Below are 18,584 nucleotides of genomic sequence, written 5' to 3'. Positions count from 1 at the left end.
CGAGGCCAACTTCTCTTTCGTCGCGTGCTTTATTTGCGTGCGTGCGTGCCTGCGTGAGCGAGCGAGCTAAAGAAACAAAATTGACAGGGATCCATCGGACGGTCGATACAGCCGCCGGCCGCCGGCCGCCTCGCCGTCGCCTCGAGGTGTTGTTGCCAGTCGATACAGGCCTCCACGGTTGCACGTCTTTATTGCACTTTTACGTGTCTGTCCTGTCCTCCCTCGTGGAGTTGCTGATGCAACCAGCGCCCTCTTCTTAATACTCTCTCCATTCTCCATTAATAGAGATATTTTCAAAATTCAGATTTTCACAAATGATAGTACTGCTTGACAGTAATGTGGACCACGGCAATAAATTGCATCAACAATGAGGAGTCACTATTGGAGGATTAATGAAAAAACCTTGTTTGCATTAATTAGATGATAAGGTCAGTTTCAGTGCATGATTTCATCGCACTATTATCAAGAGTGCCATGTCAACTTTTAAATGAAATGAAATTATCAGTCTCAGTGCACAGTTACATAGATAGACTGCATCATTTAATTCTTGTATTGTGTTATGATCAAATGTGTCGTGCCATGAAACCATAACATCCTTAGTGCAAGTTTCATTGGGTTTCATGCACTTGGTAACTGTGACAGGTGGATTTCATGGGATGAAACTCTCTTTTCCTCTCTCCTCATAATTAGCCTACCAAGTCAGCAGTTTTGCTAATGTGGCATGAGATTTAATAAAAAACCTCCATGACATTCTCATTGAGACTGGCCTAAGTAGAGTTGTTTTTCTTAATCATTGTGTCAAGATGAAATATCCCATCAAAAACCAATGAAGGGAGTATCTGGCTTGTGGAAGCTATATAGGAGTCGTGACTTAGAGGCCCACGAGGTCCATCCGTTGCTGTCTTTCTCAACGCGCCAGCTCATACTCTGCTCGAGGCTCCAACCCTTCTTCTTTCCCGACGCGCCACCAACCCCCACCCCCTCATCCACCAGACCGACTGGCGGCTAGCCCGCTGACCATCCACCGGCGCCCCTCCGACCCTGCCTTACCTAACCTAGCAAGCTTCCTCTTTCCCATTGCCAACCTCCAACCACCAGATGCCCTGCCCCGCCCTGCCCGGCTTGCGGCGCTCCCACGACGCCTCGCCTCCACCGCCAGCCGAATTGCCGCCGCCGCCGCCCTTCTCCTCTAAGGCCATTGGCTATTAGAGCCCCGGCTCCCCAAGAAACCCGAAACCTTAAGTGCCGCCACCTCAACCACCACCCCGGCTGGCGGCGACCTCGCCGCTAGCTGCTCCCTCCATCTCTCACTCCTCACGGCTAGAAAAGCGAGCCGACAGGGTTGGCGGCGGCACGGGGTAGGAGCAGTGGAAGAAGACGGAGCGGATCTGATGATAGAGGTTAAGCGTTGCACGAATCTAGCGGAGGCCAGATAACTAGAAAACTTCCGGAAGCCACGTAGGTTTCCCGGACACAAAGAGCACGTTACATGAGCCCGCAACAGTCTCTCAGGGTCCATTTTTTGTCCGGCCCAGAGAGCGCGGCCCAGCCCAGAAACGCAACGACCCCAACGAGTAGCAGCGAACGAACCGTCTCTGATCTGCATCGCGTCGCTTTCGAATCAGACGGCCTCTGTCTGCAGCTCTCCATGACATCCGGGGGCTCTTGTTGTCGCTGCCTTTGTTTGGCTGCGGTGCGATGCCCCCCGTTGACAAAAAGGAAAAAAAAGGAGCGGAGTGGGCATCTCGGCCGGCCGGTGCGTGGTTCGCACGCACCACCCCTCCCCTGTGGCAGCGGCGGCAAACGCACCCATCGTTCCCCTTTTATGCCCCGGGTTGCCCAACGCCGTCCGTGCTTCTCCTCTCCTCTGCTCTGTTCCGCCAACACAAGATGACGATGGGCTCCGGCGCCTCCGCCAGCAGCGTCGTCGGTACCTTAATTTCCTTTCCTTGTCTTCCTCCCTTTCATTCCCGTTCTGTTGTTGCAAGCAAGCCAAGCGCGCGTGGGCTGGGCCTCATCACCTTGGCTGCTGCATGCAGTGCCCCGCAACTTCCGGCTGCTGGAGGAGCTGGAGCGCGGCGAGAAGGGCGTCGGCGACGGCACCGTCAGCTACGGCATGGACGACGGCGACGACATCTTCATGCGCTCGTGGACGGGAACCATCATAGGCCCGCTCAACGTACGTACGCGGTGTATCATCTGCATCATCATGCATGTTGTTGCTTTTCTTCATCCATTCATCCATTAGCTTAGCTAGCTCATCGACCACCATGTGCATGCGCGCAGTCGGTGCACGAGGGTCGCATCTACCAGCTGAAGCTGCTGTGCGACAAGGACTACCCCGACAAGCCGCCCACGGTGCGGTTCCACTCGAGGATCAACCTCACCTGCGTCGACCCGGACACCGGCCTGGTGGAAGGCAGCAAGCTGGCGGTGCTGTCCGACTGGCAGCGGGAGTACACGATGGAGCACATCCTGACGCAGCTCAAGAAGGAGATGGCCGCGCCGCACAACCGCAAGCTGCTCCAGCCACCGGAAGGGACCTTCTTCTTCCTCGCCCATGATGACCAGGGAAATTAGCAGCTGTGGCCTTCCCCTACATATATATATGCATTCTGCTGTGTGGTGCCATCCTTCCATTCCATTTGGTGCGCTGCCTGGTATGGTATGGGTTTGTTGGGTTGAGTTTGGTGGTGAGGACGTTCCGTCCTGTAGGCGCATGTACGTCCAGGAGGTTTCGTTCAGGAATTCTGCACGCGCTGCTGGCTGGCCGGCCGGCCTATTGATTGCAAGTGGAATCGCACTCTCTCGGGACACTGCACGGCACAAGTCGCTCTCTGCCCGCCATCCATCCAGTTCCAGTCCAGGTCCTGTGCACCTGCGCTTGTCCCGTACCGGTCGCAAAACTAGTCAAAATTTCTCATTTGGTTTCCGTATCGTTCGTTCGTTGCTCACCAACCACGCAGACGTAGGGGGAGCGAGTGGTAGGAGCCTGGAGCCAGGAGGAGAGGAGGAGACTCATCAGTAGTCATCACCCGGACGCAGTCGACGCAGTGCACGAGCATCCGGGAGGGTAGTGCCGGAGTGGAGTGGAGTATAATTTTACTGGGTCAGTCAAATGCGGAGGCCTGACTGCAGACTGCGGGTGCACGAGCGACGCTGACTTGTTGCTGGGCCCTGGGCTGACGCTGACACATACTCCTTCCTATAAGAGAGAGTTGCGCCGAGTCAGTCTTGTGGCTGCAGAAAGCAACGGAACCCGCGTAACGGAAGCTCCAGGCTCACACTCAGACCACAACCCAGTTGCCGTGTTCCACGTGCGACCAGTGGAGCGATGACCGCCGACCGGGTCTGTCTGTCCTTGCCGACGAGTCCACGGTCTTGCTCCCGCTCTTCCTTCCTTCCCCTTGCGCTGGCACCCAGTGCTGCTGTGCATGAGCCGGCAGTGTGTCGGCTAGCTGGTGTCCAGGTGCTCCGTATCATCAGGTGAATAGCTGCCGCCGATGCTAGCAGCGCAATTGAGGAGTGTTTTGGTCGACGGCGGATCGATCGCGGTGGCAAATAGCGAGCGTGCGATGCATATCCTATCCATGTGTGTCTACGGTGTAGAGGCTGTAAAACCTTTTCCCTTAATCTAAAAAAAATATGCTCCTAACTAACAGTGTATAAAGAAGAAGAAACAGCAGCTCTGCTGCTCCAATCCGATCTCATCCTTTTCAGCCGATTTCGCATGTCCTTATTCACTCACACCAAGCATGCATCCGTGTGTTGGGTTGGGTGGGTTGGCACTTGCCCCTGTTCCCCCCGTGCCATGCCCTGGTTGGGCAGCATCATTTGGAATCCCCACCAAATTGGGATTAGATTCCTTTTCCATTAGTTGCATAGTTTTTGTCAAAGTTAATCCATAATTCAAACACATCCTTCTTTGTTCACAAAGACACTTAAAAGAGAGCTATACTGAGAAATCCATCTGAAATTCTGATCCATGCCTGTGCCTTTATGAACTATTGGGCAGGTTTGTACAACTCTGAATTTCAAGGCAAGCTATTGGAAAGGCGTCAAGACTGTTGGCATGCACGCACAAGGTGATGGCGCAATAGACTCCTCGGACGAGGCTACTATGAGCTGAACCACCGGAACAGCGTGAGGAGGGCGATGGGAATGGAGGAGCAGAAGCCTGAAGCATCAACAACCGTCTTCATCTCCTTTGCAGTTTAGTGCGACGTAAAGGAGCTTAGTGTCTTCCCGGACCGTTAGTCATACTTAATGTGGTTGTGGAGGTTCCCTTTTGTGTATCCAAGTAGTGAGAGAATTGTACCTCTAGGAAACCTAGGGGTTTAAACTCTGTTTTAGTGTATCTTGCCTGAATCAGGTTAATATCCGTTCTTCGAATGGAAATGGGGGCGAGTCTCGTATCGAAAAAAAAAGTTCAAACACACTATATTTTCAACTCAGTGCACCCAAAAGCAACAACCTTGACACTAAAAACATTGCGAAATTCCAGGGACGCACCGTGCCTACCTTGACAACGCAATAAAATAAAACGAAAAGAATTGAACCAAAGTGTTTGTTTAATGCAGACCGAGTCGACCTGCCTTGAACACAACATCCCCTCCTCTACTATCTCTTTCTGCTAGTCCAGGTGCGTGGCCTCCAACAAAAAGGAAAGAAAAAATGGAAACCACTTGGACTGGTTTGCCAGGGGTGGCCAGTTTCCTTCCTTGATGTTGTGCTCTGGTACAAGTCCGGTCGGTCAACCTGGACGCACGGCACCCCAATCATTTATAGTTTCCTTCCTCGTCGCCCGCACGCCATAAACGCGTCGTGCCCCACCCACCGTCGATCGACCCCTGTCGCACGGATCTCCGCGCGCCCGCCGCCTTCCTTGTACAATTCCCCGCACCCTCCTGCCCCGTTCCGCCCCCTCGCCCCATCCATCCATCCATCCATCCTTCCTATAAAACCCCGGCGACCATGGCCGCAATCCCTAAATTCCCTCGCCGAGCAAGCCCACCCAACCATCCCAAGCCTCAAATTCTCTTCTCATCTCCCCTCCGAAGAGTTTGGCGAAGACGAAGGGATCCGTCAAAATTCAATTCGCCTCAATTGAGAATTTGATCGACCGATCGGAAAAGAAGAAGAATTAAGAAGATGCCTTCCGAGGAGTTGGCCGCCGGCGGGTGGAGGGAGAAGCAGCATCACCAGCACCAGCATCAGCAGCTAGAGATCCGCCAGGTGTGGGCGGACAACGTGGACCGCGAGTTCAAGCTGATCCGCGCGGCCATCGAGCACTTCCCCTACGTGTCCATGGACACGGAGTTCCCGGGCGTCATCCACCGCCCCTCCAAGCACCCCGCCGCCATGACCCCCGCCGAGCGCTACGCCCTCATCAAGTCCAACGTCGACGCGCTCCACCTCATCCAGGTCGGCCTCACCTTCGCCGCCTCCCCGACCTCCCCGCCCGCCCTCGCCTTCGAGGTCAACCTCCGCGAGTTCGACCCGCGCGTGCACCGCCACGCCCCGGACTCTGTCCAGCTCCTTGCCTCCAGCGGCCTCGACCTGGCCGCGCACCGCGCCAGGGGCGTCAGCGCGCGCGCCTTCGCGGCGCTGCTCATGTCGTCGGGCCTGGTGTGCAACCCGGAGGTGGCCTGGGTCACCTTCCACTCCGCCTACGACTTCGCCTACCTCGTCAAGATCCTCATGGGCCGCAAGCTCCCGCGCTCGCTGCCCGAGTTTTTGAAATACGTGCGCGTCTACTTCGGCCCCGAGGTGTACGACGTCAAGCACATGATGCGCTTCTGCGGCGGGCTCTTCGGCGGGCTGGAGCGCGTCGCGGCGGCGCTCGAGGTGAGGCGCGCCGCGGGGCGGTGCCACCAGGCCGCGTCCGACAGCATCCTCACCTGGGACACGTTCCGGCAGATGAAGCGCCTCTACTTCGCCAAGGAAGGCACAACGGAGCTATGCGCCGGCGTGCTCTTCGGCCTCGAGCTCGAAGACACCGCCAAGAACAGATGATTGTCTCTTCTCCTCTCTTGTACAGAGCAGCGCATTTGCTGCTCCTCTCCCGAAATGAATTCGGGACAATAATTAACACGAAGAGAGAAAAAAAGGGTTCTTTGATTGGTTAATTTTCACGAGTTTTATGATTCCTCTGTTTCGCTGGAAGGAAAAGAAATCCTCCGCTCCAGCAGCAGCGGAGTTGGAGCAGGGCCCTGGCGTGCGAAGTCTCCAGTGCCTGCCAAGGCCGTCCAATTAGAAAATGAGTTTGAAATGAAACCAAATGATCGCCGGCCGCAACAGTGAAAACCCACTTGGTTGGAGAGCAGAGAGAGGACAGTGCCGTTGGCGGTTGACCGGCAGTCGGTCCGTGGAATGTTTGAACGCGTGAGGGGTGGGGGGAACGGAAACGGCGACGCCGACGCCGACGCTGCTCCGATTGATTCCACCACGGACCAGCAGCACCGTGACTTGGCCTCGTTGGCTCCAGTCAACACAAGGAACCCCCGCCTGGAACGCTTCGAATCCAGTAGTTCTTTTTTCCCCTCACTCAAATACGCAGGAGCACAGTTATAGTTATTAGGATCGGACCGGTCATCGAACTGGTAGGACTTCGGTTCAATGGTTCACTGTTAGGAACCGGTTGAACCAGTGGTTCAATAATTTTGGACCGTTGAATTGTACCGGCAACAAGAAATTTTGAACCAGTGCTATATACACTTATACAATTGATAATTACCATTATATAGTTCACATAAATAACACAAATATAATATATGGCCACAATAGCTCCATTCAAATTTCCAAGTTGGCATCCTTTCTTCAGAGTCCAGAGAAGCATGGCCAATATATCACTAGAATATCATAGATTCATAGCTAATAAAAACTTCCATCTTGCCAAGATCCTACTCCGGCTAATCTCCACTCCAATGTCCAATCGACGCAAGCAGAAGCAGGCCAACAATATACAAATGGAATAGTTCGAGTATGCACTTTGGATACTGACCTTTGCCCTTCGCCTGTTGCTGGTGAAGAACGGGAAGAACACGGACTGCATGCTAATGAGATTATTGCCGAGGCTAGGCCTGAGCCTGGGGCTACCTAGCTTACATCTGCATGGTACGGTGGAAAGGAAGTGCTGCTCCGAGATATCAGCCAAGAAAGGAAATGAATGCCAGCTACGTTGCCAGGGCCTTCGGCCTCAGAGACGAGAGGCCTCTGCCGGCGAAGAACGAGCAGGGGTCAGGCGGCCGCAGCCGGCAAGCAACGGGCAGGGCAACAGGGATGCGGGAGGAGAAACGCCCGCCGCCGCTTGGTCATGATGTGCCGCCAATCCGCTGCTGCCGCCGCCACGCGACCCAGCGTGTGCGAGCAACAGAAGCGGAACGGAGACGAGAAGGATGTCGTTGTTTAGATCCGGCAACTACCGAGGGGGTGCTTAAGGTAGTGTTTCTAGTTGGTGAGGCTCATCGAGATCAGAAACTCGAAGATAAATGCAGACATACGATTTAGACAAGTTTGGACCGCTGAATAGCGTAATACCCTACGTCCTGTGTGTTGGTTGGATTGAATTGCTTTGGAGGGATCCCTGCCTCGCCTTGTATAGTCGGGGGCAGGGTTACAGGTCGGTTGATTTATAAAAATACTAGTCGGATATGACTAGAGGAGAGGAGTTCTACTCTTATTACAACAAGTACTTTCCTAATCCTTGATTAGTTCCTGTCTTCCCACGTAGACTACGTCGCCCTGCGCCATGGTCTTCATGTCAGATGTGTCTCGGTGTCCAGCCCCATATTTAGAATTGTCCAAACCTTTTAGTGGATCCATAGATGTATGTACGACAAGCTCCCAAATACTTTTTAGCCAAATGTAGCAAAACCGAGTACTTTTGAAGTCTCCACCAACTACTCTTGATACTCCTCGAGTACTTCATATGGTTAGATCTTCAAAGGTGCAAAAAAAACTGTAATGAGCCTAAAAGGTGCTCAAACCCTCTTTGAACTCAACTTTGTAATGTTGATCTTGAATTCTTATTGAAATCACACTTCATATGGAGTAGCCTCGAGCCTTAGGTAGAATCGAAGAATCAGGCTGAAGGTCAATCTGTAATTAGCATCACTTTCCCTTTAAAATCCGGAGAAAAACTTTCTATCGATGGACACGTGGTACACAGTCCTCGAGCCTTTAGCCAACTAGTTTGGTGGGTATAAGGATCAACCTTTGGTCGACGTGACCATCTCTGGAAAGAGATCTTATCTCCTCCCGAAATAAAGGCAACTGCCAATCAAATCTTCTAAATTTTGGGGATCCTATAAATCGAAAACCATTCACTTGCACAATTTTTACCGTGCCACTGTTATAAATAACGAAGGAAGTTCATCCCTTCCATTTTACCCTTGCCATTTGCCTTTCCAACATCTGTATTGTAACCTTAGTGCTGTCGCCACTGCCCAATCTCTGAGCACTTGCATCGCCGCCCTCCATCCCTTCTAGCCCCCGAGCGTATGCGACTGAAGACGCTCATGGCATCAAGGATAGGGAGGAAGACCGCCGGATCCAAGACTGCCGATGGCGAGAAGAAAAAGAAATTCAGTACGAAGAAGGAGCCACAATTGCTGGTGCGATGTAGCAGCAGAAACTTCCGACGCCGTCTGTGACGCAGATCCAGGAGCCAAAAATGGACGTCGCACCTTCCTTGAAAGTGACGACGGGCTTGATGATGACTTGTGCCATCGAGTTCGCCAGCGGATTCTCGACAAGATCCCCTACCTGGCATGTCAGCTGTTGGTGTTTAGACCCGGCATCCTACCAAGGGGGTGCCCGAAGTAGTATTTAGGTTGGTGGGGCTTGTCGAAATCAGGAACTCGAAGATAAACGCAGACACACGATTTAGACAGGTTCGGGCTGCTAAATAGCGTAATACCCTACATCCTGTGTGTTGGTTGGATTGAATTGCTTTGGAGGGGTCCCTAGCTCGCCTTATATAGTCGGGGATAGGGTTACAGGTCGGTTGATTTACAAGAATATTAGTCGGATACGACTAGAGGAGCTCTATTCTTATTACAACGAGTACTTTACTAATCCTCGACTAGTTCGTGTCTTCCCATGCAGACTACGCCATCCTGCGCCATGATCTCCATGTCAGATGCGTCTTGGTATTCAGCCCCACATTGAGGACTATCCAAATCTTCTGGTGGGCCCATAGATGTATGTACGATAAATGGTGCTTGGGCTGATTTTTACCGGTTCGATTGCAGGGACGGTCTTTTAAGCAAACCGAACACCGAACTGTTGTAGGCTCTGGTTCGGTCTTTTGCTGGTCGAACCATCGGTCCGGTCCGGTTCTAATACCTCTAATACCTATGCGCAGGAGAGCTAGGTACTCTCGGATGGAGTATGTCAGCAAGCTCGAGAGAAAATTTAGAAGCTGGACAGCCTCAGCCATACTACTGCTTGCTCTCTCCTTGGATTGCTGGTGAACATGATGGTCTCAAAGGAAGAGGAGAGTGGCCAGGGACAGTGCATTCCATCACTCAATCGGTTCTTTCAACACGACTTTTGACTCCGATTATTCACCCCCTTTTTTGCAGACGACCCAGGCAGCAGCTTTCGCTTTACAAAAGACTAACAACACTAATATTATTTGGTAACCAACCGGTGACTTGGGCAGGCAAGCATTCCACGGAACAGGGTCAACCAATTCTGCATTGCTTTACTACTAATTTAGTACACGCAATTATCGAACTCGATTTCTATTTTATTCCCGCCGATCGACGGTTACGCCGCAGTCGCCACTTCTTTATTCTGACAACAACTGAAACTCTATGCTACGTACTCTAGTGCTAACCTAAAAAATTCACATAATATCTCTGCACCCATTCATGACTTCCACTCTTGTCAATCTTCGTTAATCAGGTTGAATTCATTCGTACGTGACGTCGTTCCAGGACATGATTGAGCTAGGGGTCAAGATGGGTGCCGGTTCAAAGTATTGCAAAAGGTGCGCCCCAATTGAACCAAGGCATTTGAATAACACTAGGGTAGCGGCATGCTTGTCTGCACGTCGTCAAACCTCCTTTGTTCCTGCTTGCTGCTCAGTGCTGACCAACCAAATCGGAGCAGCATACCATTGCCATGCCCTTTTAAGTGTGCAGCAAATGATAGGATCCAAGTAAAAAGTAATTATGTTCAAAACAAAACAAAAGGTAATTGAGCTTTATACAAAATTTTTGAACTGCATTTTCGGGTCTCATTTTTAGCACGGAAACCCCGCCAGCCGAACTGCACCAGCATGCACCGTCCGTCAGCATTCGTTTCATCGTTTGCTTTGCCAGTTGCCACACACTCTTGAAAACGGGTGTGGATTTCGCCACTCTTGAAACAGCGTGAAAAGAAGTGAAGTCATCAGCACCAGGCACGGGTACAGTGGTACTGTTCCTTGTATCCATACACCAGCTCAAGATTTTGTGCCTGTCAGGCTGAGAACTCGACCCAAACAGACGTGAGATTTCACATCAGTCAGCCTATCTCGACAAAAGGCTGAGCAAAAGTTTGTCCCGCTTCAGAATTTGAACGAGATGCCTTGCAGCTGACAAGCACCAAACTTTTTCTCTTTTCGTTTCGTGCGGTAAACAGTGAACGGTGGGGACGCGAAAAATCCATGAGACGCCGACATTCCATCTGAAGGGAATCATGCAGCTGGGCTTAATCTTGGTTTGCCACGGCTACATCTCTGCTCAACCGCATCATAATTCATCTAAGAATTTCAGTTCAGATCGTTTGGTATCACACCGAACGATGAATAAGGCGTCTCTGTCCAAGGCATACTGAGTGGTATCTTTGATGCAAAAATGAAACGCCAAGAACGTCATGCAAGCCACGAAATCAAGAGGGAGGGCGATCTTTCGAAAACAACCAGTACCAGCTTGTCTGCAGGGCTTTGCATCTCAGTTCAGACTCTGGCCCCTGAACGTGAAGGAATCCATCTGCATCTACCTTGTCAGGTCTTCATCGACAAGGTTCGTTCTAAGATGAATCGAGACACCGACGAGCCAAATGATGATGTCTCCTTGTCACATATAGTAGCCAAACGCTAACCCATCTTATAAGGAAAAAACAAACCCATGTGGGTTGCTTGCGCTACATGCAAGCGACAGCAGGCCGACGACGCCCAACTCCCCCGTCTCCAGGGACTTGACGACGCCAACACAGAGTGAGTTCGTGCCCACCTCTGCTTTCTGCGTTGTTATGAGTTGTTGGTGATGGGCAGGGCAGCACTCCGCCGTCACTGTCTCCCAACCTATGGCCTCAACACTCACCCATCGACCAGGGTCGGTTGCTTCTTCTTTCGCCAAATCCTCCTGTTCTCTCTCCTTTTCCCCATGCAAAGATATGCCACCTCTTCTTGCAAGTGGTCACCAACTGGTTTACCATCATCAATGAATGCTTAAGCTAATGACAAGAGTCATCCGTAGGACACATGGTCGTTTTGCCCCTTCCCTACACATGAGTTTAGGACCTGATTTTCTAGCTTAGACCTAAGCAATTTTTGGCCTAGTTTAACCTGGATCGAGCCCCGAAACCAACATGCTTTTCATCTGGCCCGCTACAGTCGGGCTTGGGCAAAGACCAACCCAAATAATTTATTCTAATTATTTTCTCATTAAAAAGAATGGGAAACTTGAGCCCGGTTCAGAAAACGGACCCATAGGATAGTTGTGGATACGAATTTTAGGCTAAACTAGAAAACCCGGGCCGCGCCACCCTAGGTAAGCCGTATTTAATTTTTTATGGATCCATGAGTTAAGTTATTATGTTGTGTGATAATTCCACTGCCTGGATCAATTGGAAAGAAATAGAATTATATTTTCCGTGAGAAGTGAGTGGAACAAATGTATAATATACTAGTTACTGAGTCGCATTGGCAACTTATGTTAGCATATCCATGCCAATTTCCTTTGGGAACGCAATTCTTTATACTGAATTAAGTTTATGCCTTCCCTCTTTTACATGGCTTTAAACATTTTGATAACAGAATAAACCTATCACCACTCTGTTATCCTGATTTCAGCACACCCAGGTTAATGCACTTTTAGCAGACATTGTGGACATAACATAATCTTATATTTTCTATTTTTTCTATACATTAGCCTGACTATAAGAGTCTAACAATTAAGGAGGAGGGTTCCGCATGGCGGTGGCCTTCTCGGTGCAGCGCAGTCTGCTTCTATCGGTGTCGACACAGGGCCACGCTTGGAGGTTTCGGCAAATTGATGAGCGTGATTGTTGGTGGATGCCGCCGTGGTGAATGGAGTGGGGAGGCCGCGTTAACGTCCCAATCCAACCGGTCGGGTGTGCTGGTTTTGAGTTGAGTGGTGACCCGCGTTGATGTCCCAATCCAACCGGGTGAATCTTTTTTGTTTTCCTTTTCTTTTCCTTTTCCTACCTAATTTTCTGCTATATCAATGAAACACGCACTATCTTGTGCGTTGTTCTTTAAAAAAAAACAATTAAGGAAATTATTAGGAAGTAAAAGTTGAATTGATGCAAAATTGCAAAACCTGCATATCTATCTTGACTACCTTCTTATGGTATTTCCTGATATATTCTACCAAAATGCAAATCTGCAGTTCTAATGTCTGCAGATTGTTGCCCAGTAGGATGCAACAAAGAAGATTCAGAGATAGATGGACTAGGACACTTTTTCCAAGGGGTTGGGCTCCATCAAATAGAAATCCTTCTCTTCAGGGAAACCTAAATTAAAAAACCAAAGTGGTGAACTGGTGGGCACTTTCAGCAGGTATCATCAGAGACATCCAGTTCAGCTGTTGTGATTTTATAATGTGGAAAACATTTAACTTTCAGCAGGTATCATCAGAGACATCCAGTTCAGAGCTTGATTAACAACAATTTGAATGATTGTTATCTGCGAACAAAAAGCTTTATTGACTGCGCTGTTCAGGAAGCACGATCTATCATCCTAGGCGAGAAAGAAAGTAACAATGCATAAGAACTGGAGCTTACCGCGTTCAGAGCTCAGGTTGTGGTCCTTCCTCGTTGAGGAATTCCAACTGAGCGATCAGTAGATTTGCCTGCAATCATGATATAAATTTGTAATCAAGCTTATATCCTTCAGAATTGTATAATAAAGATGCATAATCAGCAGCTCAGCACAAAGTGAGCACTTCTCCAATTTTATCATCATATATACAATACAACAGATACGATTGAACTAAATTTTAGAAGCAATATTTATACGAGTAATGTGAATAATACAATGGCTCTCAGGCCTCTAAAATCGAGGAAATTGAAGCCTGCATTCCCTGACAGCTGGATCGTGCCCTCCAAATCCAACAGCAAAGCAGCTGAACTCCCCTGATTAAGCCTCATAACGTGAGTATGTTTTTTGGTTCTCAATTACACACGTGTTGAAGGCTGACCTCGTCATTATTCGCCGGCTGATGTCGAGAGCTTTGTCAACCCTGCTGCTGAAACGCTGATGGATTTGGTGTTGTGGTCGACCTTGAGACCTGATGTCAAACACGTGGTGTGCGTCTGAGTGGTGGCAGGCTGGGGCTGAACTTGGCGTCCCGACGACGCCCCCGGGGACCATGCGAGAGTACGCACGCCGTGCTGTGCGAGGTAGGGGACGAGGCGGCGGGGCCGCGACCGCGGCAAAGGGAAGGGCCGGGCGGGGTGGGCAGCGTGGCAGGTGGAGAGCCGAGGTTAGCGGGGAGAGGCGCACGCGAGCCGCAGCCCGTAGGCGGAGAAATGCGTGGGCGGCGGGGGCAGGCAGAGGGCGGCGGCTTCTCCGTGCTTGCGAGTTGCGACGCGGGGGAGATGAGTCGCTCAGCTTGAACGGGTTCGTGAGAGCCCGGGGAAAGAGGCCGGACGCCGCGCCCCAGCCCACGAGGCGCGTTGGCGTCGTGGCTCCAGCTGCGCCGCTCTCTGTCTCCGACATCAAACCGCCGGTGACTTCTCCTCTTTGGGGTCTCCGCCACCAATGCTAGGAGGCAGCCTCCTCGCGCCGCGCCGCCACCGTCTGGCGGAGAAGGGCGCGTTGCGCCGTGCGGGGGAGGGACAGGCGTGATGGAAGCGGCGGCGAGGAGTCGCGACGCCCGCGCCTCCGACGGCCCGATCGAGTAATGCAGGGAAACGGACGGTTCGGATTAGCTGATGACGTGGTTCAACGAGGGCTCGCGGAATGCCCGAGATCAGGATTCGTCTATTAAAGATAAGCCTGCTTTTTTCAGCTTGGGCCGGGCTTTGCTCATGTTTCGAGCTATTGTTGTTGTTTTCCTTGTCTTGTCTTCTTCTTTCAACCTTTTCTCTTCCTCTCGTTTTTTCTCCAAGGCGAGTGTTGACCTAGACGCTCCCGTTTAACGATCATATAAATGAGCTAAAAAACTGGCTAAACGGAGATAGGCGGTTAGCATATACTCCGCCCATTCTAAATTGTAGATTGTTTTAACTTTTCTAGCATATATTTAGATGTATAGAAAAAGTTCTGAATCTATAAATACTAAAATGATCTACTCCCCATTTAATTGGGCCATTACCCCATTTAATTGAGCCAATGGCCGTTTAAGGGAACTATGCTAGGTTCTCGGGTTCTTGGAATGCAGCTATGCCTTACTCCCTCCATCCCGCAAAGAGTGTCTGTTCATATACAATAGTAGTGATGAGAAATGTTCATATTACCCCAAATAACTAATACTAATTGTGATTGAAAATTATGTTGTCTGTTTAATTTTCTGGATCCTAAATAAATGCACGTGCATTGGAACCAGAGAAATATTATCAATGGATCATTTGATTGGCTCTATGCGCTTTTCCATATACTCTTTTTATTGGTGTGAGTATTTTCTTTAATTAGATGGGATTTACTAGGAGGTAAAAAGACACTATTTGTGGAACAAATTTTAGATTCTAAAAGGATTGACAAATTTTAGATTCTAAAAGGTTACTCCCTCCATTCTATTTTGATAGTCCTATTTCACCTTAGCACAGTGACCAAGGAATCCTGCTTATCATCTATTTAACCATGCCATTAGTTATTACTCGTAAACAAGCGATTCATTAAGGCTCGAACTTCTTGATACCCACGTAGCCGGCACATGGAGGAATGAAGGGTCGCGCATGAGGCCCGAAACATCTATTAAATGGATGGATTGAAATAAGGCTATCAAATGAGAATTTTTCAGATTTGGAAATAACCCTATATCAAAGAGAAAAGAGAATGGAGAATGGAGGGAGTACTTCCCACGTGAATCCTGCTCCTTGGTGGCCAACCAATCCACAATCCACTTTGGATTGAGCCTGGCAAATGAACAAAGCCCAGATGCATCCTATGGCTACAAAACAAATCGCCTGTAGGCGTCAGCAACAGCACGGCCAATTGAGATTCAAAGCCTCAGAAGCAAGATTTGATGCCCTCGTTTTTTTTTATTTCTCAATTTTCTGTGTGTAGCTGTCGTGTCCATGCAGTTGATAGCAGGCAAGGAATAGTATACACAGTGGATACATAAGACATGTTTCGTATTATTGCACCTCATCATTTACATTTGCCATTGCCTTTGTCCCCACTTAAAAAAAATCAATCGTGATTAGCAAACAGGAAAGCTCCATCATTGAGCTGGGAAAAGGGAACACATCAACACAGTACTTGGGGAGTCCTTAACTAGTCCTTTCCTACCAATCCAGGCGATCTTTATAGCAACAGTTCCTAGACCCCTGTTTGCCTCTCGGGAACCTGCATTTCTGCATGTTTCACAGCATTGGATCTGTTATTGTTAGCAAGAGCCCTACGGATACTGCAACAGTGCATCTTTTCTCTCGTGATTATAGAAGCTGACATCTTTCCTATAGTCAACACAAAAGTTCTTTGTGAAGCATTTCGAAACTAAATTTCCATCGTTCCTTGTTTCGAACTGAGAAGTTAAATTGGCGTATCAAAAGGATGATCTGACAGATTGCAGGCAGGGAATGCATTCAAACTGGTCTCCCAAATTTTACTTTGTGTAAAATCGAATTGGAACGTGAAGCATTATGCCTGACACTGGCTGGCCATAGTATATCCTGCAGCATCCAGCGTGTGGAATACATGATGGAAAGCTGCTGCATATAGCATCAGACAATCTGAGATGTGCTCCCTCGCAAAAATTGTGAGTGAAATATAAAACAAAAGCGTCCGAGATGTGTTTTTGCATGATCCAACTGTCATTAATACTGTTGCAAACAGTACAGCATACAGGCTTTCACCTACAGTCACCTGGGCTTGTCCTATGCAGACTGCAGCATCCTGCAGTAATACAGGTAGGCAATGGCATCAGCCTTGCCGCCGACCAGATAGTACAACGCCGATATTTGGCAGTAATTCAATCACCGATCATTCAGTAAACCAATGTAACTTAACTACAAATATTCGAGAGGCGATAACAGGCTGGTTGCTGAAGATAACAACATCCAGCTAAAACTGAATGATATGAGCTCCTGGTCATCCTCAGGTATGGAGCTCTGTTAGATTAGTCGATCCGTCGCATTCAGGACAACGCCGTGGTCTCCTCTTGTCGCTAACTTCGTGTTGTGCAATGCAAGTCTATGGAAGCGCCAATTATTCCAGCTCTTCTTCTGTATAAGATCCTGGAGAAGATTTTGCTGCCTTTGTACGACATGACTAGTAAGTAGTAACGACGGCCTCACTGCCTCTCTGAATGGTGTGATTTTCTGACGGACCTGCATGAGCCAATGCTAGCTGCATCGATAGTAGAATGGATATCTGATTCATATGGTGACGAGGGTGATGGATGAGGCAACCACTGAAGAAAGAATGGAGAAAGGAAACCTTAGAGAGGTGAGCTATAAATTTGGCCTCATGGTTAGCCAGACTTGCATAAATGCTCCGAAGTTTCTGTCGCCACTATTCTTTTTTAACTGGATATTCGGGAAACTTGCATAGTACTGCCAGTGCAACAGTGCTATTATAAGAAATGGCAAGTTGGCTCTACACAAGGAATTTTCTTCAACAAGTGGTTGCCACCATAGCTGCAAAGAAGAACTGAAATATCAAGAGGGCATTTATTTCTCATCTCATACATATCTTTGCTTCTAGGTCTTGCCATTCCTTCCTGTCAGTTAAACTTAAACCTCTCAGAGGAAGTACTACTCCTTTGTGTGGTTCAGAACTTCAGATTGGTCAGGTACGCACTTTCTTCTTTATCCTCATATCAGATTGGAAAACTGACTTTCTCAAAAGAAGATTGGGAAAGTGGAGACATTGGAATCTCAGGTAAATGAATCCAGGCGCCTGACCTTGGCTCTCAAGGACAGTTCAGGTTCTACAGTTATTCACTTTGGCTAATTATGCTTTAGCCTAAGAGAATCTCTGATATCTGGGTCAGTAATACAACACTTTTTGTCTGTGACAGTGGAAGGGAGAGGAGAAGAGAGCATCTTGACCTGGTTAGACCAGGTAGGGCTAGGCAGCTTGAGACGACATGACAGATGGGCTTTGATCCTGGATAAGGTGAGGTCGCGATCACACACCCCTCTCTGCAAGCCCACCATTCATATAATTCTCTCAAGCGGCAACCAAGCAAAAAGTAGAGTTTCAGAGGAACGAGCACCTTTGCATGTCCCTCGATCACCATTCCCTCTGTGCGATGCGCATCCATCTCTATCTTCAATTTTTCAGACACCCGCAACCACCCTAGCTACTGTCCGTGTACAATGATGGAGAACCTTGCGTTGCAATCCATTTGCTGCCATGTTGGCCGGGCACGCACCGTCGCCTTCATCGAAAGAAAGAAAACTTGGTCACCGTCGTGTGAGCTTCTGGAAGTATTTCGTTGTCGTGCACGAGCAGACTAAAAAAAATAATGGAGAATTCAGTTGTGTGATCCTCAGGCTGCTGCCTGGCACCGCAAGCGTGTCCTGCAGGATTTGAGGTGTTGGGGGAAGCGACGTTGCTCTTTCTTCCTCTACTGTTGGTAGAGAGCAACCGCCTGCACTAAACTAAGGCGCAGGCAGTTGGTCTCTGAATTGCTAATAGTAGCACATCTGATCGTCGGCAGACCTGAAAATAAAGGAAATGACATTACTATCCTGTGTGGATTATTTGATCCTTCTTTTGGATGGAGATCAGCCACAAAGTTGACCAAGATCTTCAACCAATCATCTGCAATGTTTGCCCATGCCACCTGTAGGACATAAACTGGCATCGGCAACTCCCTACCATGCATGCTTGTTCACTGAACAATGCTAATTCGACATAATGTACCATCCATAGGGTAATATCCATGGAGAAATGCTGCAAAAGAAATCTTGTACTCTGTCCGGTTTTTAGATTTATGACGTGAGCTCTTTTACGGTACACAATACTAAACTATACTAGTGTTAAAAAAAAGATTAGTATACAAATATCCGATGGTCAAAATTAATTGTATACTACTGAAATCTTCACCTGTGGTATGGGTAATATACATGAGTAGCATAGATAGTATAAGGGTATCATGGTAAAAGAACACAAATGACATCACTAAAATTTTATTTTGGACACTAGCATAAAATTTAAAAGGTCATTCCGTTTG

General features: G+C 49.0%; 2 protein-coding genes and 1 long non-coding RNA gene across 4 annotated transcripts; 2 read left to right on the top strand and 1 right to left on the bottom strand.

Moving 5' to 3' along the window:
* The first annotated feature begins 1,775 nt into the window (after positions 1–1,775).
* Positions 1,776–2,792, top strand: LOC117850350 (ubiquitin-conjugating enzyme E2 variant 1C). Of its 2 annotated transcripts, none has more exons than XM_034732180.2 (3): positions 1,776–1,930; positions 2,040–2,179; positions 2,287–2,792. In XM_034732180.2, the coding sequence occupies exons 1-3, from the start codon at positions 1,891–1,893 to the stop codon at positions 2,578–2,580; spliced, it is 474 nt and encodes a 157-aa protein (XP_034588071.1). In that variant the 5' UTR covers positions 1,776–1,890; the 3' UTR covers positions 2,581–2,792. The 2 variants fall into 2 exon arrangements, with proteins under 2 accessions (XP_034588071.1, XP_034588072.1); XM_034732181.2 differs by having other exon boundaries at positions 1,805–1,926.
* A 2,186-nt stretch (positions 2,793–4,978) lies between these two features.
* LOC117850349 (probable CCR4-associated factor 1 homolog 11) lies at positions 4,979–6,128 on the top strand. The gene has a single exon (XM_034732178.2). It carries the CDS (start codon positions 5,152–5,154, stop codon positions 6,013–6,015), a length of 864 nt encoding a protein of 287 aa, XP_034588069.1. The 5' UTR covers positions 4,979–5,151; the 3' UTR covers positions 6,016–6,128.
* Positions 6,129–12,515: 6,387 nt separating this feature from the next.
* LOC117847733 (uncharacterized) lies at positions 12,516–14,604 on the bottom strand. The gene is made up of 2 exons (XR_004638694.2): positions 13,437–14,604; positions 12,516–13,088 (listed from the first exon to the last, which is right to left on the bottom strand). It is a non-coding gene; the product is annotated as an uncharacterized lncRNA (long non-coding RNA).
* Between the last annotated feature and the right edge of the window lie 3,980 nt (positions 14,605–18,584).

The sequence above is a fragment of the Setaria viridis genome, chromosome 3 (genome assembly GCF_005286985.2).
Source record: "Setaria viridis chromosome 3, Setaria_viridis_v4.0, whole genome shotgun sequence".
In the NCBI taxonomy this organism is placed as follows: domain Eukaryota; kingdom Viridiplantae; phylum Streptophyta; class Magnoliopsida; order Poales; family Poaceae; genus Setaria; species Setaria viridis.
This window is presented reverse-complemented; position numbering and strand designations above follow the sequence as displayed.

What these genes read in the sequence shown, in the direction of transcription:
- LOC117850350 (XM_034732180.2), top strand. Translation starts at nt 1,891, where the DNA reads ATGACGATGGGCTCCGGCGCCTCCGCCAGCAGCGTCGTCG. An exon ending in CTCCGCCAGCAGCGTCGTCG is followed by an intron (nt 1,931 to 2,039) that starts GTACCTTAATTT and finishes TGCTGCATGCAG; the next exon opens with TGCCCCGCAACTTCCGGCTG. An exon ending in CCATCATAGGCCCGCTCAAC is followed by an intron (nt 2,180 to 2,286) that starts GTACGTACGCGG and finishes GCATGCGCGCAG; the next exon opens with TCGGTGCACGAGGGTCGCAT.
- LOC117850349 (XM_034732178.2), top strand. Translation starts at nt 5,152, where the DNA reads ATGCCTTCCGAGGAGTTGGCCGCCGGCGGGTGGAGGGAGAAGCAGCAT.